General features: G+C 31.7%; 1 protein-coding gene across 7 annotated transcripts in view; it reads right to left on the reverse strand.

The window, feature by feature from the left end:
- The window catches only part of LOC143062910 (uncharacterized), a 72,898-nt gene that overhangs the window by 23,461 nt on the left and 22,356 nt on the right, over positions 1-27,081 (reverse strand). For 6 of the 7 annotated variants that reach the window (XM_076234733.1, XM_076234737.1, XM_076234730.1 and 3 more), the window contains 11 exons: positions 19,420-19,512; positions 12,579-12,683; positions 9,502-9,561; positions 7,816-7,941; positions 6,827-6,904; positions 5,120-5,257; positions 4,414-4,497; positions 3,782-3,877; positions 3,419-3,502; positions 1,826-2,017; positions 1,356-1,451 (listed from right to left, as the gene is read on the reverse strand). In XM_076234733.1, the coding sequence (XP_076090848.1) occupies positions 1,356-1,451; positions 1,826-2,017; positions 3,419-3,502; positions 3,782-3,877; positions 4,414-4,497; positions 5,120-5,257; positions 6,827-6,904; positions 7,816-7,941; positions 9,502-9,561; positions 12,579-12,683; positions 19,420-19,512 (1,152 nt within the window). The remainder of the gene's footprint in view (positions 1-1,355; positions 1,452-1,825; positions 2,018-3,418; positions 3,503-3,781; positions 3,878-4,413; positions 4,498-5,119; positions 5,258-6,826; positions 6,905-7,815; positions 7,942-9,501; positions 9,562-12,578; positions 12,684-19,419; positions 19,513-27,081) is intronic. The other variant, XM_076234734.1, reaches the window with a different exon arrangement.

Raw genomic sequence — 27,081 nt, forward strand, 5'->3', positions numbered from 1 at the left:
AATTTGGATTTTGATATAAGCCATTCTTGCAATTTAACACAACCCATACATTTTTATATTTTCAACAATTTTCAAAAAAAAAAATTAACTGGTATGGTACACTATCATTGCAATTCAAATCAATTAGAGTGTTTGTGAAAACATGTTTGCGACTGAGATCCAAAAGAGATGACTATGGATTTCAACAAATAACACAAATGAAAAACAAGAGTGCACACGCTGAAATGTCTCGCCTTCTATACTAATCATTGATATTATGTTGATAGTCCTAAGTATAAAGCTAAGCTTTATTACAACTGTCACATAAACTTAACATTAACCAAGATAACTAAACAAAGACCAATGAACCTTGAAAATGAGGTCAAGGTCAGATGAACCATGCCAGGCAGACATGTACAGCTAACAATGCTTCTATACAACATATATAGTTGACCTATTACTTATAGTTTAAGAAAAATAGACCAAAACACAAAAACTTAACACTGTGCAATGAACCGTGAAAATGAGGTCACGGTCAAATAAAACCTGCGCGACTGACAGAAAGATCATAAAATATTTCCATACACCAAATATAGTTGACCTATGGCATATAGTATTAGATAAAAAGACCAAAACTCAAAAACTTAACTTTGACCACTGAACCATGAAAATGAGGTCAAGGTCACATGACATTTGCCCGCTAGACATGTACACCTTACAATCATTCCATACAACAAACATAGTAGACCTATTGCATATAGAATGAGAAAAACAGACCAAAACACAAAAATTTAACTGTAACCACTGAACCATGAAAATGAGGTCAAGGTCAGTTGACACCTGCCAGTTGGACATGTACACCTTACAGTCCTTCCATACACCGAATATACTAGCCCTATTGCTTATAGTATCTGAGATATGGACTTGACCACCAAAACTTAACCTTGTTCACTGATCCATGAAATAAGGTCGAGGTCAAGTGAAAACTGTCTGACAGACATGAGGGCCTTGCAAGGTACGCACATATCAAATATAGTTATCCTATTACTTATAATAAGAGAGAATTGAACATTACAAAAAATCTGAACTTTTTTTTCAAGTGGTCACTGAACCATGAAAATGAGGTCAAGGACATTGGACATGTGACTGACGGAAACTTCGTAACATGAGGCATCTATATACAAAGTATGAAGCATCCAGGTCTTCCACCTTCTAAAATATAAAGCTTTTAAGAAGTTAGCTAACGCCGCCGCCGCCGGATCACTATCCCTATGTCAAGCTTTCTGCAACAAAAGTTGCAGGCTCGACAAAAATGACTTATAAACTTGATATTTTTTATACAATTCTAAAAAGATTGGTTACATTCTCCCTCTTACTTCAATAGTCTTGTCCTTATCTTTAAGTGCTCCAGCAAGTTTGTCTATGCCCTGTCTGTGATCCTGTTCAATATCAATTAGTTGGTCTTCTGAACTCTAAATTAAAAAAAAAATACTTGAAAGTTAGAACTAATTTGATGTTTTATTAGTACAAGAATGAGACTAATTAGATCACATTTCTATCTAATCAAAAAATATAAATCTGAATTGCTGTAACAGTTCCCTTTTTTTAAAATTCAGTCATCCTTCATAAAGTATCTATACAATATGCCAGGCGTAAAATCAGCCAGTCTCAGCAAGATGTTAATAAATTGAGTACATATTTCAACAATTCTGACATTTGACAATACCAAATTCTTTTTAAAAAAGAAAACTCTCAGACCTAAACAAAACAATAAAATGACTTTGGACTGATTAAATGAGACTCAGTTGGAATAAACTTGTTAATAATTCATGAAGACTTGACCTACCTTTGAACTTAGTTGTTTCCTATTAAGTTCTGCTTGTAACTGTTGAAGTTTGTTATGGAGATCAGACATTTCTTTATTAGATCTCTCCATTAACTCTCGTATATCCTCGTCTTTAGACTTAAGTTTCTTCAATAGATTATTCAGAGCCTCTGCATTGGCAGCTGTTGCCTTAGACTGTTCGGACATTACATCCTGAAGATGAAAATAAGGACCCTTTTAACTAACTTTCAGCATAACACCTAGAGAAACTTACAAAATGTTTACCACAATATTCTATCCAGGAATAAATATATTTAATAGAATCGTAAAACTTTATCTGCTTGTTCTCAATCCCTAAGATATTTTTTTTATTTCAAAATTAAATTTATTGTGGCCAACTTGAATTGTGTGGTTCAATTTCTACTGAAAAACAAAGCTTTTGGTAGTCCTGAAGTAGCATACACTCAAGAGCATGACTGCTGTTGGGCAAATATCACTGAAGAGAAAACCAAAGACTTTATATTTGGTATAATATAATTTACCTTTAAGATTGAAAAATTAACGAGGAAGAGTATAGACTATAGTCAACTTGAAGTAAAAATAGTAAGTTTTCCTGATAACTTGACATGTGTCCATGTGTTCATGCTGAATGTATCCTTGGACCTCGATTGTTCAAAAATTAAGACTAAGCAAGTACAATTCAGGAAATAGAATGAAACCAGGTGCTCCGCAGGGCGCAGCTTTATACAACCTCAGAGGTCGAACCCTGAACAGTTGGGGCAAGTATGGACACAACATTCAAGCTTGATACAGCTCTGAATTTGGATTGTGATAAAATTTTTGACATAATATGGGTTTCTTACACAAAACAAATGTCAAGATCTTACAAATCTTAAAAAGGGAGGTAAATCTGAACATACCCAACATTGTATGTTAAATGTTCTTGAATTACTTCCCTTACACTGCTTTTAAATTGTCTTAATGGGTTGTCCATTGACCAGAAAAACCTAGTTTTTTCCCTTTTTTTGCCCCTAATTCCAAAACAATTTGAGCCATAACCCCCAAAGTCAATACTTACTACATGTATCCCTTCATTGTTTGTAAACTTGTGGTATCATTTCAGAGAGACTCATACACTTAAACCCAAGTTATAGTTTGAAAACTACAAAAATGCTTATTTTGGGCCCCTTTTTGGCCCCTTATTCCTTAACTATTGGGACCATAACCCCCAAAATCAATACTAACTATCCCTTCATAGTATGAAAACTTATGGTATAATTTCAGAGATTCATACACAAGTTATTGTTTGAAAACTACAAAAATTTTTTGGGCCCCTAATTCCAAAACTATTGGGACCATAACCCCCAAAATCAATCCCAACCTTCCTTTAGTGGTATTGAACCTTCTGGTAAAAATTTATAAAGATCCATTCACTTAAACTTAAGTTATTGTCCGCAAACTAAATCGTCTTCGGACGACAACAACATGATAGTATTATACGACGCAAAAAAGTTTTGCCGTTGTATAATACAAGTTTTTTCAAAAAGAATAAAATATAATCATATCTGTTCAATTTTACAACTTTTCACCAAAAGTTCATTAATACTTCTATACCTGCAGTAAATCATCTTTCTCTTTCAACTGTTTCTTTAATCTATTTAGCTCTTCATTACTGGAATTGCCACTCCATTGTGAAGTCTAAAAAAAAGTAACATTATATATACTAATATCTAATTCAATGGTCTTCCAAGTATTGATATAAATTAAATAATAAGCATGATGAAAATTAGCAGATTATAGCCAGACATGATTGTTAATAAATGATGAAATACTAGGTAAATTATAACATTGCAATTAATAGTAGCATAACTTAAATGGGTGAATTTGATTATATAAAACAAAACTTAAAATCTCATATCTGTTTTAAAGCACAATTATCTCTTCTTACCATTCATTGCACAGCATATAAACAATTACCTCAAGATTTCTCTCTTTCTCTGCCAAACTAGTCTGAAGTCTTTTAATAATGCCATCTTTCTCCCTCAGAACCCTTGCATGGTTGTCTAAAGCATCCTGCAGATGAAACAACAGTTATTCACATTTTGTTCAAATATTGAAAGGAACAGTATTTACTTTTTTGCTCAGGTATCACTATTGAAATGTAACCATATTTAATTTTTGCTTCAATATTTGATATGTAACAGTATTCACATTTTTGCTCAAATATTGAAATATAACAGTATTCACATTTTTGCTCAAATATTGAAATATAACAGTATTCACATTTTTGCTCAAAAATTGAAATGTAACAGTATTCACATTTTTGGCTCAAATATTGAAAAGTAGCAGTACTCGTGTTTTTGCTCAATTATTGCAATGTACATATTCTTTTATTTTACAAAAAGTTAATGTATAAAATTTACTATGTACATTGTACTGCAAGAAGCACTCTAATATTAAACTGACAATAATTACAATAACTGGTGTTCTGACACTGAATGTACAATATCAAAGACTTTGTCCATCTTTGTTAAAAAATGGCTAACTGATTAAATTTACTCCTTTTTATTCAAAAAGCAAATCAGATAATTAAGAAGTAAAAAAAGTACCTCAAATGACCTCTGAGCTGATTTAAGGGAGGTTACCAGCTGTTTCATGTTCAGTTCTTTATCGCTACATTCTTGTTCTAGACCCTTTAATATAGAAAGAAAAATAAATAAGTTACAAACATGCATAAGATATTGATCTTTCATTGCTAAAGTTATTCTTACTATGAGTATGAGATATTCATTATGTAGTCATGAGGATTTGAGATAAAATCTCTCTTTTCTTGCTTATATTCTGAAAAAATACTTGGTAGCTCATTATTTTTTTTAATTTATTAAAAGATATAATTTTGACTTTCAATAATGAAAAAAACTCTAATGTTTTGTAGAATGTGCCGATTAAACTTTTTATTGCTTTTTATAAAATGTGGAATATAAATTTTCATTGTTATTCATTTTCAAGATTAGTGGGGGAAATTTCATGGATTCTTAGATTCATCATTTGCTCCTATTAGTATTAGAGTAACTAAAATATTAATGTTTTATCAAATACTGTAAACCAAGTTTTTTATGCGACTTTCACGAGTAGAAAAATAATGCGAATATAAATCGTCACTAATACTTTAAACTTGGATCTTTCCTTCGTAAAATATTTCAAGTAAAGAAGAAAATCACAAAATCAAATAGCCGTAAAATGAACTAGAAAGGGCAAAACAAGAAATAAGGTATCTGCGAAAATAAGTTGGTTTACAGTAATCCTTGAACATACATCTATTGTCTCTTCTGTACTTATCAATGTCTGGTTAGCCTTCTCCAAATCACGCTCCTTCTCTCTGATCTGTTGTTTAAGCTTTCTAATCTCTCCATCTTTTTCATCCAAAATTCTATACTTTTCTCCAGTAGCATCCTTATAAGAAAACAAATTTGAATGTCAAAATCATTTTTCGTTTATACCCCTATACTACCTTCAGCTTCATACTATCAGATTTAAAACCCTTTGACAGGTTTGAAGACTGAATAATTTAAGAACATGAAACTGGCATGTTTTAATCATGGTATCTATGATGTGTTTATTCAGACCAAAAATAAAATTAAAATTGTTTGATGTACGTTGCCTTACTACCCACCTAAAAAGCAGCCTTCTCCAAAATATTTTGTTAAAAAATAAAATTGAGAATGGAAATGGGGAACATGTCAGAGACAACAACCTGCACAAAAAGAAGAAATCAGCCAAAGGCAAGCAATGGGTCGTCAACACACTGAGAAAATCCCACACCCAGAGGTGTTATAAAAATTTATTTTATCGTGAAATTAAGTTGTTTTCTTGTCGTAAACATGCATCTTATGTTGTTGGCCAAAGTAAAAATAAATTCCCTAACTTCCCTTCCCAACCTTACAAGGAATAGGAAGGCAACATCGAACAAATAATAGAAAAAAATAACTTGTTAAGGGTGGCCTTACTCTGAGATCTTTTAAACATGTTCCATTTATATTAAATTGGTGATAAGCACAAGTCAGCTTACAGTGAATGATGTTTGAGAAAATGTATTTAACATGACTTTAGTATCACTGATATTCAACTTAGCATATACATTTTTAAAATGAACTGGACATTATTTTTCATATATTGATATGAAGTCAGCAAAGTTGACACCAGCTTGTTGACTTGAACTTAAAATTGAGAATGGAAATGAGGAATGTGTCAGACCATAGAAAAGACAACAGCAGAAGATCACCAATAGGTCTTCAATGTAGCGCTAGTATTATTCGTTGTTAAATGTTGTCAAATATATACAAGCTTTTATTATACTTCTAAGTAGGATAATCAATTGACGTCACAATTTGTGTTAAGCTTATTATATCTTATATAAGCAGCAGACGTAATCATATATAGATCATGTATAATCAGTTGTAAACGTGTACATTAGTACACGTTTGAGCTTTGACCTATAAAAATAATAAATCTGGATTAAAGAAATGGTAATTATAGAGTCCAATTGTACTGTTAATATAGTAAATCTGGATTAAAGAACAGGCAATAATAGACTACAAGTTAAAGACAAGCTTCAGGAAATTGGCCTACCTACAGTAATAGATTCATTGTTTAAACTGTTTTTCTTATGAGTCACATGTAGACGAAACATGTGTCTGGTGTATTTAATTATAAACCTGGTACCTTTGATAACTATTTCTCCTGCATATTCAAGAAATTTTGCTAATGACCATTGACACTTATTGAGCAAACAACAAACACTCAATCTAGAAAGTATGAAAAAAAAAACTGACCCTACATAAGATCTTTACTAAACATTGATATTTTTATGATGTCATTCTGTCTTTCATTTCTTAATAATTGCAACCATGGCTAAAAAGAGTAAAAGCCTCAGGTGCATTCTTAGAAATATGATAACTATAGTAGGAGTTAGGTAAATATTGGTTTCAAATATAAGCCATCACATGAGTGCATAATTAGTACCTCAAGAGCTTTATTCTTCTCCCTTAATTTGTCCTGTAAGTCTTTCATCCAACCATCCATTGATTTCTTCTCTTCTTCCTAAAAAAAATTATATAAAAAAATAAGATGTTGCATATGATTGCCTTACAATCCAAACCATCCTTTTGTGGTATTGAATCTTTTGGTAAAATTTCATAGAGATCCATACACTTAACCTAAAGTTGTTGTTCGGAAACCATATGTGTTTGGACAACGATGACAACATCATAGCAATATATGACCCTAAAAAAAATTGCGGTCCTATAAAAAAACATGATAATCTATATTGCTTGACTTTTAAGTTTTTCACTCGACACACTTTCTGTGTCCAGTTAAAACCAAGTACAATCAATTAACACCAATGGGTATTCAAGATTTGGAGTGCACACAATTCCTAGTCATTATTTGACAAAGGAAGTGATAGACTTACTGTGAATTCATCACTTTTTGTTAGGTACCAATTATCTAGGATTTTATGGGTATAAGAGAACCACAAATTAAAATGTTTTACAAAGTACAATATTTCTATATGCAGATATGCAAAATTTAGCAAAACCATTACACAGCAAGACTGTTAACATATAATATACAAATTACCATATACTATATATAGCACAATTCACAGATCGTTAAATTGACAATTTTTCTGTTTTTAGGATTTGTAGTATAGTAACAATTAGTAAGTAAATAGGCTATGGGGAAAGAATTTTTTGAAAGGACTAAATTTTACTATAATACCCATTGTATAAAGCTAAAGTGAATTATAAATGAAATACAAAAATGAGTGCTTTCTTGATACACACAATAAAATCACTGCTAAAATGTCCATCAATACCTTTGAATTTCTCACTAAAATGTATTCTCTATGAATCGTAAGTCAGAAGCACCAACTCTAATATCAATAAGAATATAAATGAGAAAATTCTTAAGTGGCACAAATAACATTGCTTTCATATCTGTGCACCTTATACCTTAGTTGGTCTGAATATTTCCATACAATACTGGATCTGTCTATCTTTATCCTGTAAACTTTCAGTCAGATTTTTCACCAACTGATCTTTTCCTTCAACTTGTTTCTGAGCATCTTCAAATAACGTCTACAAAACAAAGCAACAAATACACTCATGTTGTGTGCTGTAATGATTCTAAGTGTGTATGGAAATTAGTGCAAAGTTTTCTGAAGTAATGAAAATTTGTTTCAGTGGAGTCCTTTATTTTTCATGGCTACCAATTTTTGAGGACTGAAGGAATTTGTATCTACATGGATATTAGATTTTGTGGTTTTATCGAAGTCTGCTTACAATCCTATGAAATAATTACACTTTGTTGAAGATATATATATTTCTTGTTTACCTAGCTATAACAAGGAAATCAAAGAAAATTGGTATCCAACGAATAATGATAAATCCATTGTAATAATAGATTTCTTTTTTTTATTATTATTGAAAGGTCCTCTCTCCACAAAATTAAAATGATAATTGACAACATTTTACATGATTTGATTTGAAAAATCCAGTGTTCAATATAATGCACAAAAAATTATACTAATAATGATTATAATGCTATGCAAGTATTTTAAACATGCTTCAGGTTGGTGTATTAAAATTTTAAAACTTTGGCAGTCATCTAAATAAATTTGTATTACATAACATTGTATATGCATTTTAAACTTAGGATCTTCCTGCAAGTTTAATAAATAAAAAAACATATTATAACAGTAACTGGGGTTAATTTCAGTCCATTAAAACTTCTTTACTAACCTCATTTCATGTAAATAAATTTCCCTCCAAATCTATTAACACTCTCCAAATTTTTAAAAACAGAATAAATGCTTCATTACTGACCAAATATATATTAATAATATTAACTGGCCAAATTTCTGTATGACATGATTATAACTACCTATTGTTCTTGATGTACTTTAAAATATTAGGCCAAGAAAAATAATTTTCTCCCCAAAACCATTATAATAAACATAACTTAAATATATATATAAATATTAAAAACATACTTTTTAATAATAAATTAAAAATCCTAAAAAAAATTTTCCAATAAAATGAATGTTATCCAAAATTTGCAAATTTTTGAATTAGGAATATTAAAATAGTTTATCAATTGTATTTGTCACAAGTATAATGTTTAACTAATATGACAATAAAGAATTTAAAACAAAAAAGACTTTATCCCGGCCTAAATGACAATAGTTAGCCATCATTTAATAATGACGGCAATAATTAAATACCAAGATAACAATCTTCAGGTATCAAGTTGTCAATTCAAGGGTGACTTGCATAAAAGTACCATAATTTGATCTTTGTTTAAACCTAGGTCCTACTTATAAAGCTATCAGAAACATCATTAAGATGTGTAAAAACCATACTCAAGCCAAGAACAAACTGTCAATGGACCAATCAACCATGTAATATTGATAGAGGTGTATCTAATATCTAATACAAATATTCTGACAGAGTTTACTGTGCAAATATAAGATGAACCATTAGGGCTAGATAATTTTGAAGCTTGATATTACAGGACAGTTTTCTTAAATATTTTTAAGCTCTCCATATCTTTTAAACAATATATTTACTTGATCAGATGTTAATATTAAAACAAATCTTTTTCTCAAGAGGCTTGAGTTAATCCAAACTTTGTATTACCTGATAGTGTCTAGTATGACTATCCAGTCCTGATTCTTTTCTCAACTGTTTCTGTAATCCCTGAAAAACAAATTGATCTTTCAGTAACTGGTATCCTGTTCAAAGTCAACTACAGAAAGAGATAATGCACACTTACAGTCTTCATGCTTACCCACAAGTCCAGGTTCGCAAAATTAATCTCTACAAGCCACCAGAATCCAACTAAAATTTTCATAAAATTGAGCTTCAGGCTTGTTGATTAAAATGTATGTCTTGAAGACTGCTCTAAGTCTCAAACAACTTATAATTTTTCACAGATTCATAATTGAATAAATACTTGTTGAAACCAAAACAAAAAGCTAAAACAAAGAAAAAATATTTATAAATAATAACAAATATGTTATTTACTTTTCAATTCCCGCCCACTCCTAATTTTAAAATTATCATGCATTTTAATTTAAAGTTAAATGCTTGACATGTTAACCATTAATACTCCTTCATAACATTAAAACTAATATAAAAATAAGTTACAGTGATATTACTCCTAAAATAGAGGCTTATATTGAAGATGTTAAGGTGTGGTATGATTGCCAATAAGACAACTCTCCACAAGAGACCAAATGACAACAGAAATTAACTAGGGATCACTGTACAGCCTTCAACAATGAGCAATGCCCAAAACTGCATAGTCAGCTATAAAAGGCTGCATTGCTGACCTAGCAGTAACCTTCCATTCAACAATTTTTGAATTTTTTCTTTCAGAGCCAGGATTAATAATGCTATTTCAACTGAAAATATCAGGCTGAAGGAAATCTATTAAAACTCTTTCAGACCCCACCACCCCAAATTAAATAATGTTGACTAAGCAATTGTCTAAATTTTCACATTTTTGTGTAAAGAAAGAGAACAAAGTTTTCTGAATACAGTATTTTTATACAGAAGCAAATATTTTTTAATATTAAAAGAATAAACTCAGTGCAATTGTTTAATCAATGCATCTTTCTTTCACATTGGTCTTATTTTTTATATTAATAAAGGGCATTTAGGTATATAAGGTATAATTATTTTTATATTGAACTATTGATATTAAAGTAAAATATTGATTATACTTTACAGAATATCTTTTGGTCAATAAGGAGAACTCAATGTCTATTGTAAGCCCCTTATGTTTTGTGATAGATAAGCAGTTGTTTACACCTTATGTTGTGAGATAAGCAGTTGTTTACAAACAGATTATGTTTTCAGATTAATTATATCAAAAGGTGTAAACCAAGTCACTGGTTTAAACTTTAAAATAAAATTAATTGAATTAATGTGTCTTAAATAGGCTGTTTTTAATCTTCTTTTTTTTTGTCATGCTTGCAATGAAATTCGAGCAAAAATGTCCTCCTATCACTGTATAACAAAACAACAAATTATAAATTTGATCATCTAGTCTTAAGAATTTGTATGCCTGTTCTTCAGTGTAAATGACCTGGTATTGAGCCCTGGCTAAACAAAATGTACCTATAGAATTGAACAATATAAAGCATATTTATTCTGACATTTTGTGGATAATAGCACACTCAATAAAAATGAAACTCTTTAATTAGTGAGTGATTGCAAGGCTCACATGGAAGACAATACCTGTTGTTCTGAATGTTTGTTGTTAAAAACAATCCTTGTGCATCCTTGTGCACACAAATATCCAAACAAGAGTGCACACGCTGAAATGTCTCACCTTCTTTACTAATCATTGACATTAAATATAAAGCTTTATTACAACTGTTACATAAACTTAACATTAACCCAGAAAACTAAAAATTGACCAATGAACCATGAAAATGATGTTCAGGTCAGATAAACCCTGCATGGCAGACATGTACAGCTAACAATTCTTCCATACAACAAATATAGTTGACCTATTGCTTATAGTTTTAGAAAAACAAAACACCAAAACTTAACACTGAGCAATGGATTTTGAAAATGAGGTCAAGGTCAAATCAAATCTGAGCGACTGACATATAAATCATAAAATATTTCCATACACCAAATATAGTTGGACTTATTGCATATAGTATTAGACAAAAAGACCAAAACTCAAAAACTTAACTTTGACCACTGAACCATGAAAATGAGGTAAGGTTAGATGACACCTACCAGATAGACATGTACACCTTACAATCATTCCATACACCAAATATAGTAGACCTATTGCATACAGTATATGAAAAACAGACAAAAACACAAAAACTGAACTATAACCACTGAACCATGAAAATGAGGTCAAGGTCAGATGACACCTGTCAGTTGGACATGTACACCTTACAGTCCTTCCATACACTGAATATACTACACCTGTTTGTTATAGTAATTGAGATATGGACTTGACCACTAAAACTTAACCTTGTTCACTGATCCATGAAATGAGGTCTAGGTCAAGTGAAAACTGTCTGACGGGCATGAGGACCTTGCAAAGTACGCACATACAAATACAGTTATACTATTACTTATAATAAGAGAGAATTTAACATTACAAAAAAAATTTTTTTCAAGTAGTCACTGAACCATGAAAATGAGGACAAGGACATAGGACATGTGACTGACGGAAACTTCGTAACATGAGGTATCTATATACAAGGTATGAAGAATCCAGGTCTTCCACCTTCTTTAATATAAAGCTTTTAAGAAGTTATCTAATGCCGCCGCCAGATTTCTACCCCTTAGTCAAGCTTTCTGCAACAAAAGTTGCAGGCTAGACAAAAACATCTCTTTCAGCACTAAAATGACCTTGTTTTCAATTTCTGTTTTACTTATTCTTATTGTGAAATCTTTTAAAAGTATGTATTAAAATTGAAAAAATAAATATGATACAGGACAATAAAATAAATATTAACAAACTTCACAGCAAAATGTATACTAAAGTAAATTCATTTATTTTCATGGGTTACAATTTTCTTTGATTGAATAAAAATTGCTTTTCGTTGATATTTGATTTAGTATTTTTTGCAACTTTGTTGGAACATTGAAATTTGTGGTTTACTTATACCCACAAAATCCACAAAAATTGGTACCCCATGAAAATACTGATCTAAAGTATAATAAATGTAATAACTCACATCTACAGCATCTTCACTCTGTATCAGGGCATTCTCTGCTTTCGTCAGAAGATCTTTAAAGCTTTCTAATTCTCCTTCCTTCTTCCCGAGAGTTCTCATCAGTTTCTGTGGATACATATCATAACAGTTATAGTCATTTCTAAATGATATGGAGGAAGACGTACCATTGCAGCTGTAACTGTTTATATTGGAGTGCAAATTAAATGTATCACTGTCAAAGCTTCGTAAAACTTTTTCTTCTTCTTCCAACGAATTATTCCAAAAAGATTCCATTAAGTTAATAAATTTTTCAGCTAAATCTTTGAAAAAAGTTAATTTGCAGTAAAATATGTACTATATCAAGTTCATGAATCTAAGACTTTTGACAGAATGCACAGCTGATAATCATAAATAACCTTGTCGTTGCAAAATTGACCAATTTGAGGAATGGATTGTTTCGATCCTGCTTTTATACAACATTTCAACGCTACACTTCCCACAATTAGTTATATATGCACAAGGACAGAAATAACTAATAATCCATTTAAGAACTCTTGAGCTGTAATCCCTGCTTTTAATACAACCTTAATTGCAATTTGTAACTACTTGATTAGATTAAAATTATTTAAGTCCAGTTTTTGTGACTCCTGTCCATTTATTTAACTACTATAAAATAAACTACCAACAACAGATTTCACAAAGGCTAGACAACATGCAATATTTTCATAAAACTATGAGAAATGTTAATATTTGTCTATTTTAAACTTTTCCATCTTTTCAATTAAAACTGAAAGCTTGCCGTAAGACTACTTCATTAAAAAAATTGAATTAAAAAAAAAACATAAATGAAAATAAAATTATAGGGGGATTAGTAATTTGTATAGACACCTAAAACAAAGTAATCCCCCTGGATTAAAGGGGATCAGTCTTCTTTGTTAATTTACAAACAAAACTCGTCAAAATTTAATGATAAAACTCTTTAACAAACATATCATAGTGAATTATTCCTCAGTACATCATGCTTATTCTGTAAATATTGTAATAATTTATCTTCCATTTGTTTATCTAGATTAAGCTTAAGTAAATTATAAATGGACACCTGTACAAATTATTTTACACAAGAAAGACTTGTCTATCAACAGGTTTTCAGATCTTATATTTTCCCTGGCACACACCAAAAGGAAATGAACGTTTGGGGGAATATTTATTTAACATTTATGCATATTTAAAAACAAATTTTCTATTTATGATTGGCAAATGATTGAAAAAAAGACTTTCCCTTTTCTAGGAGCCTGTATGATCCACCTGACGTCTGTGAAATATTGACAAATGTTTGAATCATCGTGAAAAGGATCATTGAGAAGTTGAAATGTCACTAAAATACAGAAAAAAAAAAATGAAACCCCATGATGAAAAAAATTTGACAGGGTCGTCAAAACACTAAGCCTAACCCATCTGCTCTGAATACAAGATCATTAAACCAATTAAAGAGTTTAAAAAAAACTAGAGGCTCTAAAGAGCCTGTGTCGCTCACCTTGGTCTATGTGAATATTAAACAATGGACACAGATGGATTCATGACAAAATTGTGTTTTGGTGATGGTGATGTGTTTGTAGATCTTACTTTACTAATCATTCTTGCTGCTTACAATTATCTCTACCTATAACAGTACTTTCTGTGGAAAATGTTATTGAAAATCTTCAAATTTTAAGAAAATTGTTAAAAATTGACTATGAAGGGCAATAACTCCTTAGGGGGTCAATTAACTATTTTGGTCATAGTGACTTATTTTTAGTTCTTACTTTGCTGTACATTATTGCTGTTTACAGTTTATCTCTATCTATAATAATATTCAAGATAACAAAAAAAAACAGCAAAATTTCCTCAAAATTACCAATTCAGGGGCAGCAACCTAACAACCGATTATCCGATTCATCTGAAAATTCCAGGGCAGATAGATCTTCACCTGATCAACAATTTTACTTCCTGCCAGATTTGCTCTTAATGCTTTGGTTTTTGAGTTATAAGCCAAAAACTGCATTTTACCCCTATGTTCTATTTTTAGCCATGGCGGCCATCTTGGTTGGTTGGCCGGGTCACCGGACACATTTTTTAAACTATATACCCCAATGATGATTATGGCCAAATTTGGTTAAATTTGGCCCAGTAGTTTCAGAGAAGAAGATTTTTCTAAAAGATTACTAAGATTTACGAAAAATGGTTAAAAATAGACTATAAAGGGCAATAACTCCTAAAGCGGTCAACTGACCATTTTGGTCATGTTGACTTATTTGTAGATCTTACTTTGCTGAACATTATTGCTGTTTACAGTTTATCTCTATCTATAATAATATTCAAGATAATAACCAAAAACAGCAAAATTTCCTTAAAATTATCAATTCAGGGGCAGCAACCCAACAACGGGTTGTTCGATTCATCTGAAAATTTCAGGGCAGATAGATCTTGACCTGATCAACAATTTTACTTCCTGCCAGATTTGCTCTTAATGCTTTGGTTTTTGAGTTATAAGCCAAAAACTGCATTTTACCCCTATGTTCTATTTTTAGCCATGGCGGCCATCTTGGTTGGTTGGCCGGGTCACCGGACACATTTTTTAAACTATATACCCCAATGATGATTATGGCCAAATTTGGTTAAATTTGGCCCAGTAGTTTCAGAGAAGAAGATTTTTCTAAAAGATTACTAAGATTTACGAAAAATGGTTAAAAATAGACTATAAAGGGCAATAACTCCTAAAGCGGTCAACTGACCATTTTGGTCATGTTGACTTATTTGTAGATCTTACTTTGCTGAACATTATTGCTGTTTACAGTTTATCTCTATCTATAATAATATTCAAGATAATAACCAAAAACAGCAAAATTTCCTTAAAATTATCAATTCAGGGGCAGCAACCCAACAACGGGTTGTTAGATTCATCTGAAAATTTCAGGGCAGATAGATCTTGACCTGATGAACAATTTTACCCCTGACAGATTTGCTCTAAATGCTTTGGTTTTTGAGTTATAAGCCAAAAACTGCATTTTACCCCTATGTTCTATTTTTAGCCATGGCGGCCATCTTGGTTGGTTGGCCGGGTCACGCCACACATTTTTTAAACTAGATACTCCAATGATGATTGTGGCCAAGTTTGGATTAATTTGTCCCAGTAGTTTCAGAGGAGAAGATTTTTGTAAAAGATAACTAAGATTTACGAATCAAAGCGCTGTAAGCGCTGAAGGCAGTTAACCAAAAACCAAGGCAACCGTAATTATGAAAACTGTGGCAATGTTGCCTCAACATTAAACATTCATATATAGTACATTCATGTTTATCTAATGATTTATTTATAAAGGCAAATAATTTATATGTCATCAAGGTTTCAAAAGCAATGCATATATCAATGTATATTTTTTTATGGTGAGTCTGCAGTGGTACAAGTTCCCAATGATTGCAGTTGTTCTACTTGGTAGTTAACCTTGGTTTTATTTGACTGCTAGAAGTTCAATTTGACTTAGTATGAACATGTTATAGTATGAATGGACTGGATTCCCTGGAAAGAAAACTGAGTTTGTGTTCTATAGTACAAAAGTTATGAGACACGAATCAGACAAATGTTCACTACAACAGGGATCAAAGGTTCGGTCTGACTGTCCCATACATATGAATATATATAATTTAAGGGTGGGGATCTCAACGGTTTTCAAGTTCTCAAACAGGTAGGGGTAGGCAGAGGATTTAGGGGGCAGGGGGCCCAGCCCCCCCTTTTGGGAAAAAAATTGGTTGCTTATATAGGGAATCACTGAAGCGTGACTGGAGTGGGCCCCTCTTAGGTCAGTCAGTGGGCCCCACTTATGAAAATTTCTGGATCCGCCACTGGGGGTAGGGTGACCCTAGGGACTTCCCCTACATTTCATTTTATTTGTTATATTGTCCCATACATGAATATATATGGTTTAGGGGTGGGGATCTCATTGGTTTCCAAGTTCTCAAACAGGAGGGGTCGGGTGACCCCAGGGACTCCCCCTATATTTCATTTAATTAGTTATATTGACCCATACATGAATATATATTGTTTTGGTGTGGGGATCTCGACCGTTTTCAAGTTCTCAAACAGGAGGGTTGGGATGACCACAGGGACTTCCCCTATATTTCATTTGATTTATATTGTCCCATACATGAGTATATATGGTTTAGGGGTAAGGATCTTGACCATTTCCAAGTTCTCAAACAGGAGGGTGAACAGTGACCTCAGGGACTCCCCCTATCTTTCATTTGAATTGTTATATTGTCCCGTACATGAATATATATGGTTAAGGGGTGGCGATCTCAATGGGTTTCAAATTCTCAAACAGGAGGGGGTGGGGTGACCCAAGGGACTCCCCCTATATTTCATCTGATTTGTTGTATTGTCCCATACATGAATATATATGGTTTAGGGGTGGGGAACTCGACAATTTTTAAATTCTAAAACAGGAAGGGTGGGGTGACCCCCAGCGACTCTTCCTATATTTCATTTGATTTTTCATATTGTCACAAACATGAATATATATGGTTAAGGGGTGTGGATCTCGACCGTTTCCAAGTTCTCAAACAGGAGGGGGTGGGGTAACTCCATGGACTCCCCCTATATTTCATTTTTTATTTATTATATTGTCCTAAACTTGAATATATGCAGGGGCGGATTCAGACGGGGGAGGGTTGCGGGCTTGCACCCCCCTTAAATTTGCAAAGCATGGGTTGTTCTCAGCTTAATAAAGAATATTCCGATAATTTTACCTCAATTTTTTTTAGCCTCGCTCTGCTCGGCGAAAATTTAAGTTTGCGCCCCTCCTAACCTAAAATCCTGGATCTGCCCCTCATATGGTTTAGGGTGGGGAGCTTGACCGTTTCCAAGTTATCAAACAGGAGGGGGTAGAGTGGCCCAAAGAATGCCACCTATATATCATATGATTTACTTACATTAAGGTATATATAACATAGTTGCATTATTTGTGAAAATAAAGAAAGAAACTTTCAGCTACTTTAATTGACCCTTCAAAATTGAGAAAAACAAATAACCCCTCGAAATTGCAGTAATATGTTTACACTTTAAAAGCATCTCACATGCATTATCATCATTTATCATTTATAAAGAAAATTTAGACTGTGACCATGAACATGTATATTGTTAGATATACTGTTCCCAGCTGTCACGTTGTATTGGATTTTTAAATTAAAATTTGTCAAAAAGTAATTTTGAGTTTCTGAATAAAATATTTTTCTGCTTTTTCTTTCTTTTACATATATCTTTTGGTTTAAAATACTAGTGTTTATATTCATTTACCATGCATAGATGTATTTTTTCACCTGCTTGGATTTATTTTGTAAATGATCGCCAAACCCGGAAATACCCTTATCCGCTTCCGGAATCGGATCCGATTTAGAATTCACGGCCGCCATTGTTATGTGTTTACAATGTTGTTTTTGTCAATCAGATACGACTTTACTCGAATTTATACAATATTTGTCGGCGATTTTCTGTCTAAAGCTAGCGGTTGAACAAAATGAACATCGCCAACATGAATAATAATGATAAAAATAAGTTTTTAGCTCGTTTAATTGGAGACTTTGGTGAACATAGTGAAAAGGTTTGCAAAGTAATTTCTTATTTTCTTTCAAGTGGAAGGTGACTACGTCGGGGGTAGCTAGAAACCAACTATCCTAGTCGAAATTCCGCTTTCAAAAGTGGAAGGTCGCGGACCTCGGACCACCGCTAATTTGCACACCTGCCTCGAAATTGAAAAGCTACGTACGAAAATTTCTTTTTCTAATTTGAAATTGCCGCCAACAGCATGAACAGTTAAACTTATTATATAATAGACTACTGACGTAGTTGTACTACGTATTGATGACAAACAATATTCCTACGACTTTTGTCATTTGGGAAATCTAAACTACTTGTCTTAAGAGATTTTCGGCGATTAAATATTTCATACAATTGTTCTTTGACATCTTAGCTAAAAGCACAAGTCATAATGAACTACACAAGGATTCTTAATAAGCACTACTTCCTATGTGTAACTTTAAAACTTTTGGATAAATCGACGATCATTTAAGGTTTTTCTGGTCATATTTTTTGTAATCCAGAATAAAAAGTATTAAAAAAGTGTTCAATTAGTTATATATAACATAGTAGCAAGCTAGATAATAACAATGGCAAGTATTTCAGGATTTATTGGGTAGAACACAAATCTAGGGTGCTCGCATAATGCAGCTTAACTGCATAAAAATGGTTAAAAATGGACTAAAAAGGGCAATAACTCCTAAAGTGGTCAACTGACCATTTTGGTCATGTCGACTTATTTGTAGATCTTACTTTGCTGAACATTATTGCTGTTTACAGTTTATCTCTATCTATAATAATATTCAAGATAATAACCAAAAACAGCAAAATTTCCTTAAAATTATCAATTCAGGGGCAGCAACCCAACAACGGGTTGTCCGATTCATCTGAAAATTTCAGGGCAGATAGATCTTGACCTGATAAACAATTTTACCCCATGTCAGATTTGCTCTAAATGCTTTGGTTTTTGAGTTATAACCAAAAAACTGCATTTTACCCCTATGTTCTATTTTTAGCCATGGCGGCCATTTTGGTTGGTTGGCCGGGTCACGCCACACATTTTTTAAACTAGTTACCCCAATGATGATTGTGGCCAAGTTTGGTGTAATTTGGCCCAGTAGTTTCAGAGGAGAAGATTTTTGTAAAAGTTAACGACGACGGACGACGCCGGACGCCGGACGCAAAGTGATGGGAAAAGCTCACTTGGCCCTTCGGGCCAGGTGAGCTAAAAAGTGAATCCAGTAAATAAATACATACCTCCAATTCACTTTCTTGTTGTTGCAAGTATGCTTGTGTAGATAATTCTTTCTCTTCTAAATAATTAAGTTCTTCATGCTTTTGTTCTAACGCCTAAATAAACACAATCAAACAACACACACATAAGAACTGAGAGCTGTTTAAAGGCATGCACTTCTGTGTAATTTAACAAAACTATAATCATTCAATGAGCAAAATCATGCTGCCCAGCAGTCATTTTTTTTTTTACACAACATACAAATGGTATTGAATTCAAATAATAAATGGTTCAAGTCTGAACCTTAAGAGACAAGAAAAAGCCCATAATTTGAACAATTTCTGATAACTGTTGACATTAGATGCAATATTGGGTTAAAAATCACTTGTTACCACCTTTCACTTATATTTTATCAATTTACCATGTTGAGCTCTATAACCATGCAAGTTCAACATGTAAAATGATGGACAAATTGACAGCTTAAAATTTATATACCCTCACTATATCAACTTCTAATGGTTGTCTTAACCATTTAGAGAAAGACTGGTATATATTCAGTCAGTACAGATGCAGACAGAACTATACATGTGACAAACAAATATATGGAGTTTTCATTCATTTAAATGAATTGAAGCAATAGGAAAAAATGGAACAAAATTCCCAAACTGAAGAAAGACAAAGTCCATGAGCACAAAATATCAATATAAGAAAAAATGTAAACAATACCAAAATTTATCTTCCAGAAATAGTTAAAATAATTGTCAAAGATCCTAAGCAAAAATTTTTTTACGTTACCTTGTACTTGAAATAAATGAGTGCATCCGTTCTTTAATCCAAAATTGTCAAAACCATTTTACTCACTTAATACCCATACATTTTATATGATAATTCTCTTTCAATTTATTAAAAATTTGTAATTGTAGTGTCTCTAATGAAATTCCTAAGATAAACATTTGTTTATCTACTGTAAGAACAGCTCTCTATTCTTATAACTCATGCATTAATATTTATTAGAATTCATGAAGTTTAAAATGATGTTATATAAAGTATTAGTAACATTAAAGAACAAACAAAATAAAATCAAACTAACCAATTTTAATGTGTCGTTTTATTTAACTTTAAAATTTGTCAACACAAATTCATTATGAATAAGTAACAAGTGTTTTGTAAACAAATAAAAAGACTATAAGGTTTCATAATCCTATAGAACACATAAATATTTAGTTTGACAGCCACTAAGTATATTTGTTTATATATAGTTAATGGTCATTCTAACTAATCTAAAATAATCCATCTCGTGGACGCTTTCAACCAATCACATTCCTAGAAATGTATAGGAGGTAAGATAACTTCTTTTAGACGTCTTTATTTTTTCCAATTTTCTAAACTAATGAATTGCAATAAAGGTCTTTCTTAACCTTAACACATTTTTCATTTTAAGATTAACAGGTTGGGGAGGTTCCTTGTAAATGGATGCTATGCCCTTTAATGGAAATTACACTCAAAACAAGCATCAGTTTACAGCGATTAAAAATCAATTTTTGGATTCCTATATATATTACCATTGACTTATTCAAGGGGAGGTATATAAAGGTAACATCAGCGACAGAGGGACAATTAACGTTTAATGGGAATTGCTCATATGATTCATATCTCATTCATATGATATGAATGAGGTTAAAATAATAAATGCAGATCACAGTTACCAATAGCAGAAAATTCCATGTTTTACAAAAGAGGATCGAACTATAAAAAAAGTGCTGTTTAAATACTACAACATTTTTCTGAGAATTGAAGCTAAATGTAAAATTAACATTTAAATAAAACATAATAATGCACTGCTCTTTGACCCAAGTGAAATCAAATCTATAAAAGGCAATTGAATGTAAAAGAAATGGGGACGGTTACAAGTACTTGAGAACTCGCTAGGGAGGCCAAGTACTTGAGTACAAGTTTAGTACTCATATACTCATTAACCTTTGGCAATGAGAGTGGCAATGACCATAAATTCAGATATAACAATTATGGGTGATTTTAATTTTTATTTTAAAGCACCAAAAAACCTCCTGGCTAAATGTTTTAGAATCATATAATTTTCAACAATTGATTGAAGAAGCCACAAGGGTAACAAAGGATACTAGTATACTGATTGATCATATTTATGTCAATAATCCAAATATGGTAGAGGAATCACATGTATGTAGATATGCAATTAGTGACCATTATCCTATCTGTTTAACAAGGAAAGAAATCAACATAGGCAAAAGGAATACACACAGTACAATTACATATAGAAATTTCTAAAATTTCAACCAAAACAATTTTTTATTAGATCTGCAATCTACACCTTTTCATGAAATTGAATTTGAAGAAAACCCCTCTAACTGTCTACAATTGTTTTATGATATGTTGAACAAGGCTTTAGATAAACATGCTCCTGTTGTTAAAAAGAGAGTTAAAAGGGACAGGCAGCCTGAATGGTATAACAGTGAAATCATTTACGCTAGGAATATGAGAGATAAATATAATGCACTTGGTTTATGGAGTGAGTATAGATTTTGGAGAAATAAAACTAAACAAATTGTAGATAACTAAAAAAAGAATTACTATAAAAATATGGTAAAAGACTCCAATGACCCTAAAACCTTATGGAAATGTCTTCACAGTCTGAACCCAAAAGTTAAAAATACACCATATGAGTTAGCCACAGAAGATAACAATACAACTAAAAGTAAAAAGTGTATAGCTGATACTTTTAATAACTTTTTCACTTCCTGTGCTGAAAACCTAAGAAAACAAAGAAGTTATACACCTGTTAACAAAGCAGATTTTAGTAATCTTAGTAAATTTGTTAAAAATAAATTACATGAACATGAAAAATTTTCTATACCACCAGTGAACATGAATGAGCTATTTAATGAATTAGCAAAACTTGATATAAATAAAGCATCTGGTATGGATAATATTGGACCAAAAATCCTAAAATTAAGTGCCCTTTTTTTTGCATCACCTCTCACATATATATTTAATAGAATGATAGATACTGGTATATATCCTTCATTACTGAAGAATGCTAAGGTAACACCAGTTTTCAAGGATGGTGACAAGCTTTTAGCAACAAATTACAGACCTATATCTGTTCTTCCAACTTTATCAAAATTAACAGAAAGACATGTCTCTAATAAAATGTACTAATATTTATCTAAACTTAAACTTTTACACCCTACACAATCTGGTTTCAGGCCGCAGTATTCTTGTCAAACTGCACTTATCAATATCATTGACAAATGGTTGTAAGAAATGAATGATGGAAATTTAAATCTAGCAATTTTATTAGATTTTAAAAAAGCTTTTGATTTGGTAAATCATGATATTCTTTGTTTAAAGCTTGAAATTTATGGATTTAGTGAGGCTACTGTTAGTTTTTTCAAGTCATATCTTATGCATTGAAAATTGTGAAACAGACCTATATGCTGATGACACCACTCTTCATAAATCTGGGAAAAACATAGAAAACATACATGATGATGTTCAAGAAGATTTATACAGGGTTGAAGAGTGGTGTAAAATGAACAACATGTTCATTAATGCAAATAAAACAAAATTTTTGGTTACTGGAACAAAACAGAAACTATCAATTCAGACTTATCAACCAAACTTGATAATAAATTCAAAAGTATTACAAAATTCTTCATGTGAAAAATTATTAGGTGTTAAAATTGACAACACACTTAACTGGAAAAATCAAATTGACCAAGTGTGTGCTAATATATCATCCAGAATATACCTTCATTCTAAAATAAAGAAATATTTAGATATAAATGCAAGGAAAACATATTACAATCGGTATATTCTTCCCTTAATTGACTACTGCTGTATTATTTGGGGTGAATGTAAAAATGAAGGGATAACAAGAATTTTAAAACTCCAAAAAAGGGCAGCAAGATTAATTCTAGATGCAAATCCTTTATCCCCCTCAGCCCCCTTATTTAAAAAACTAGGGTTGATGACAGTTGACAATAGAATAAAATACTACAAATATTTACTTCTATATAAATAAAATGTATGAATATGGAAGCACCAATGTACCTAGTTAAAAAGTTTAAACTGAAATCAGACAATAATCCTTACTCCTTAAGAGGTGTCACTCAAGGTAATCTGATAGTTCCTAAGCCAAAAGCTGAACTATTTAAGAAATCCTTTGCTTATTCTGGATCAGTATTATGGAATGGACTACCACACAAAATGCGTAAAGCTCAAAACACTTTTACTTTTAAGCAAAGTATTAAGAAGTACCCAGGAAATGTTTGCTACAATGTATTTGTATATTTTTTATTTTCATTTGATTTTTTGGTTTCATGTATACATCTTAAACAGCATTATATCTTATGTTAATGACATTGAACTACATGACTGTAAATTAACTATGTGTAAATATCTGTTTTGATTGTATTGTAATTTGTATGTGAGGGCCTCAGGGAAGATTAGTTTATTGTAACTAACTGAGTTTACCCTCTTTAAATAAAGAATTTATTATTATTATTTATTTTATAAATCTTGAGATTCTTCTTCTTACAGTGTCCCTCAATTTAGCTTACTTTGAAACCTCCTTCAAATATTAATTAATTGATATCTATTCCGAATGTTTATCCTTAAACTTCAATGTTATATAATTTAAAAGTCTCAGGTTTATCTAAGACTATTATAACCGAGCGAGTATCATGACCATTTACTCCAGTATTAAAATTCTAATCTTTTGACATCCCTAAAAAGAAACCAGTCTGACTTGAAACTTATTTTACCTTTTAATTAGATGCATAAGTGCAGTTAAACTTATTTTAACTTTTTAATTAGATACATGAGTGCAGCTAAACTTATTTTAACCTTTTAATTAGATGGTACAGCTAAAAGTGGATTTTAGTAACCTCATTAATACAATTTAAGGGGATTTAAGAATCCTTTCAGCTAAACTTAAGTTTGTTTAATTACATTTAATGGAAGTATAAAAACATTGGTTTACCGTTAACTATTTACACTTATTAGGGGAATACCTTTCAAAAGTCTTAAATTTGATTGGACAATGGTGGCTTAAAAATCATTTTTGTTTTTACCAAAATTTAATTCTGATATAAATACATAATTCTTATAATCTTACAAATGCTTTATGTTAATTTCAAGAAGATCTCAAATATATATATTTTTTTAATATACATATAGTTTATATTTTAGAAGCCAGAAAGTGGACACAGTCTATCTTTTAAAGCAGTTACAATAATAGTCTGCCCATGAAAATAGGGTCAAGGTCAGATAAACCATGTCAGATAGACATGAACTTCTTAAAATTATTTACACATCAAATACAGTAGTTTATGGTGTTTTGCGTTTCTGCTAATTTTTCAAAGTTCCAATATCGTTTCCAGAAACTTAAAGTATACATTTCCAGAATTTGTTTTAAATACTTTTCCAGAAAACCTATTACCAGTTGACTTTGATTACAAGGACATAGATCCTGATTTTAGGAAAATGACTGACACATTTCTTTGGTTTGGCTAACTTGCCAAACAAAAAGGTTATAGAATGCTGTATAGAATTAATAGCAGATGCTCCATCTGACGATAAATGCATGAAATTTGCAGATTACATACTTTAATTTTATATAGATGTAATTCAAGATTTCCACCAACCAATGGTGCAGAATCTTTTAATGACCACTTAAAAGAGCAATTTTACGCTAGCCATTCTAATTTTTTTGTCTTTGTCAATGTGCTATTGAAACTGCAAACAACATCATAGTAAGAAAGAGAACATTATCTATTAAAGCAGACTTTCAAAATTATGAAAAGGAAAAGATGGACTTCCTTGTTGAACAAAACACAAAACTTCAACGGTGAATGTACTACTGTGAATTTTGTACGTGTTGGCTGCAAATTTTTTTATGACTTTGCTTTCGTTCAACAGGTATTTCTTAATCATTTTTCCGGAAAAGTAAAATTTTTCTTTCTTTCCTGAAACGTAACTATTTCTACGCAAAAGTAAAGTATTTTTGTACAGAAACATAGACTTTATTCCCGTGGAAAACTCATCTTTATTTCCTTGAAAAGGGGTGCAAATTTCGGAAATGTAAAATGTCGGTAGTAAGTTGACCTTTTACTATTGAAAACAGATTTAATAACAACAAGAATGTGTCCAAAGTACACAGATGCCCACCTCGCACTATCCTTTTCCATGTTCCATGGACCGTGAAATTGGGTAATTATCTAATTTGGCATTAAAATTAGAAAGACCATATCATAAGCAACAAGTGTACCAAGTTTCAAGTTGATTGGACTTCAGCTTCATCAAAAACTACCTTGACCAAAAACTTTAACCTGAAACTCCCACTTTCATTTTCTATGTTCAGTGGACCGTGAAATTTGGGTCAAAAGTCTAATTTGGCTTAAAAATTAGAAAGATCATCTCATAAGCAACAAGTGTACTAAGTTTCAAGTTGATTGGACTTCAGCTTCATCAAAACTACCTTGACCAAAAACTTTAACCTGGACGGACGAACGGAACCACAGACGGACGGACGGACGAACGGAGCCACAGACCAGAAAACATAATGCCCCTCTATTATCGTAGGTGGGGCATAAAAATAAAAGTTGACCAATGATCCAGGAAAATTTATTTAAGGTTAGCTGACCAAGTCAGGCAAGCATGAATCATGTGCACAACAGATTTATTCAATACACCCAATTTGTTTTGACTCAATTATTAATCATAGTATCTGAGAAATAGATCTAATCATTAAAACTTATTGTTGATTGGAAGTAAAATCCATGGATTAAATCATCTCCCCCAAATTAACAAACCAAAATCTAACATTTTAACATGAAGCATATTTAAAGAACGCTTACATAACCCACCACCCAACACCCTGTCACTGGGCAAACACAATTATCATTAGATGTCTAACTTCAACATGTTCAAAGACTCATAACTCTTACAAAAATCAATGTGTTAACTAGAAATCTTGATGCCCCTGCACTCCACTCTAAAGTAACAAAGCCAATGTAGGACTTTCTTTGAGATATTATCTGGTCTGGGAGACACAACTGATGCCTCCATAGATACAAATTATAGTAGGAGATATCAGGAAATGCTTTGAACCTCTTGTGAAGTAAATACTTCAAATGTAGATATGCATACCTACACAGTATGTTCTCATTATCTACAAAGTTTCATGAAATTCAGTACTGTGGTTTCAGAGAGGTCATGATGACAAACTGTTGCAATAGTATGTCTATGCCAAAATTCTAAGTTCAAAAGGGCGTAACTTATAGAAAAAACTTGAATTATAACTTCTGTTGAAATGAATATCTACATCGTATGTCTGATCTAACTGCAAAGTTTCATGAAATTCTGTGATGTGGTTTTAGAGGAGTTGCCATGACAACTGTTGCAAAAGTATTTTTAGGGCAAATTCTTAGTTCAAAGGAGCATAACTCCTAAAAAAAAAATTGAATCATAATTTCCATTTGTGTAAATATAAATTATTCAGAGTTTATATAGAATCCCTTTAAAGTTTTTCAATGATGAAAAATTTAAAGACTTTAAATTGCAAAAGTACAGCTTTTATAATACCCTCCTATACTTTATTACTTATCTGAATCACACACCTAATCATGACAACACATTGTTGAGCA

The sequence above is a fragment of the Mytilus galloprovincialis genome, chromosome 2 (assembly GCF_965363235.1).
Source record: "Mytilus galloprovincialis chromosome 2, xbMytGall1.hap1.1, whole genome shotgun sequence".
NCBI lineage: Eukaryota > Metazoa > Mollusca > Bivalvia > Mytilida > Mytilidae > Mytilus > Mytilus galloprovincialis.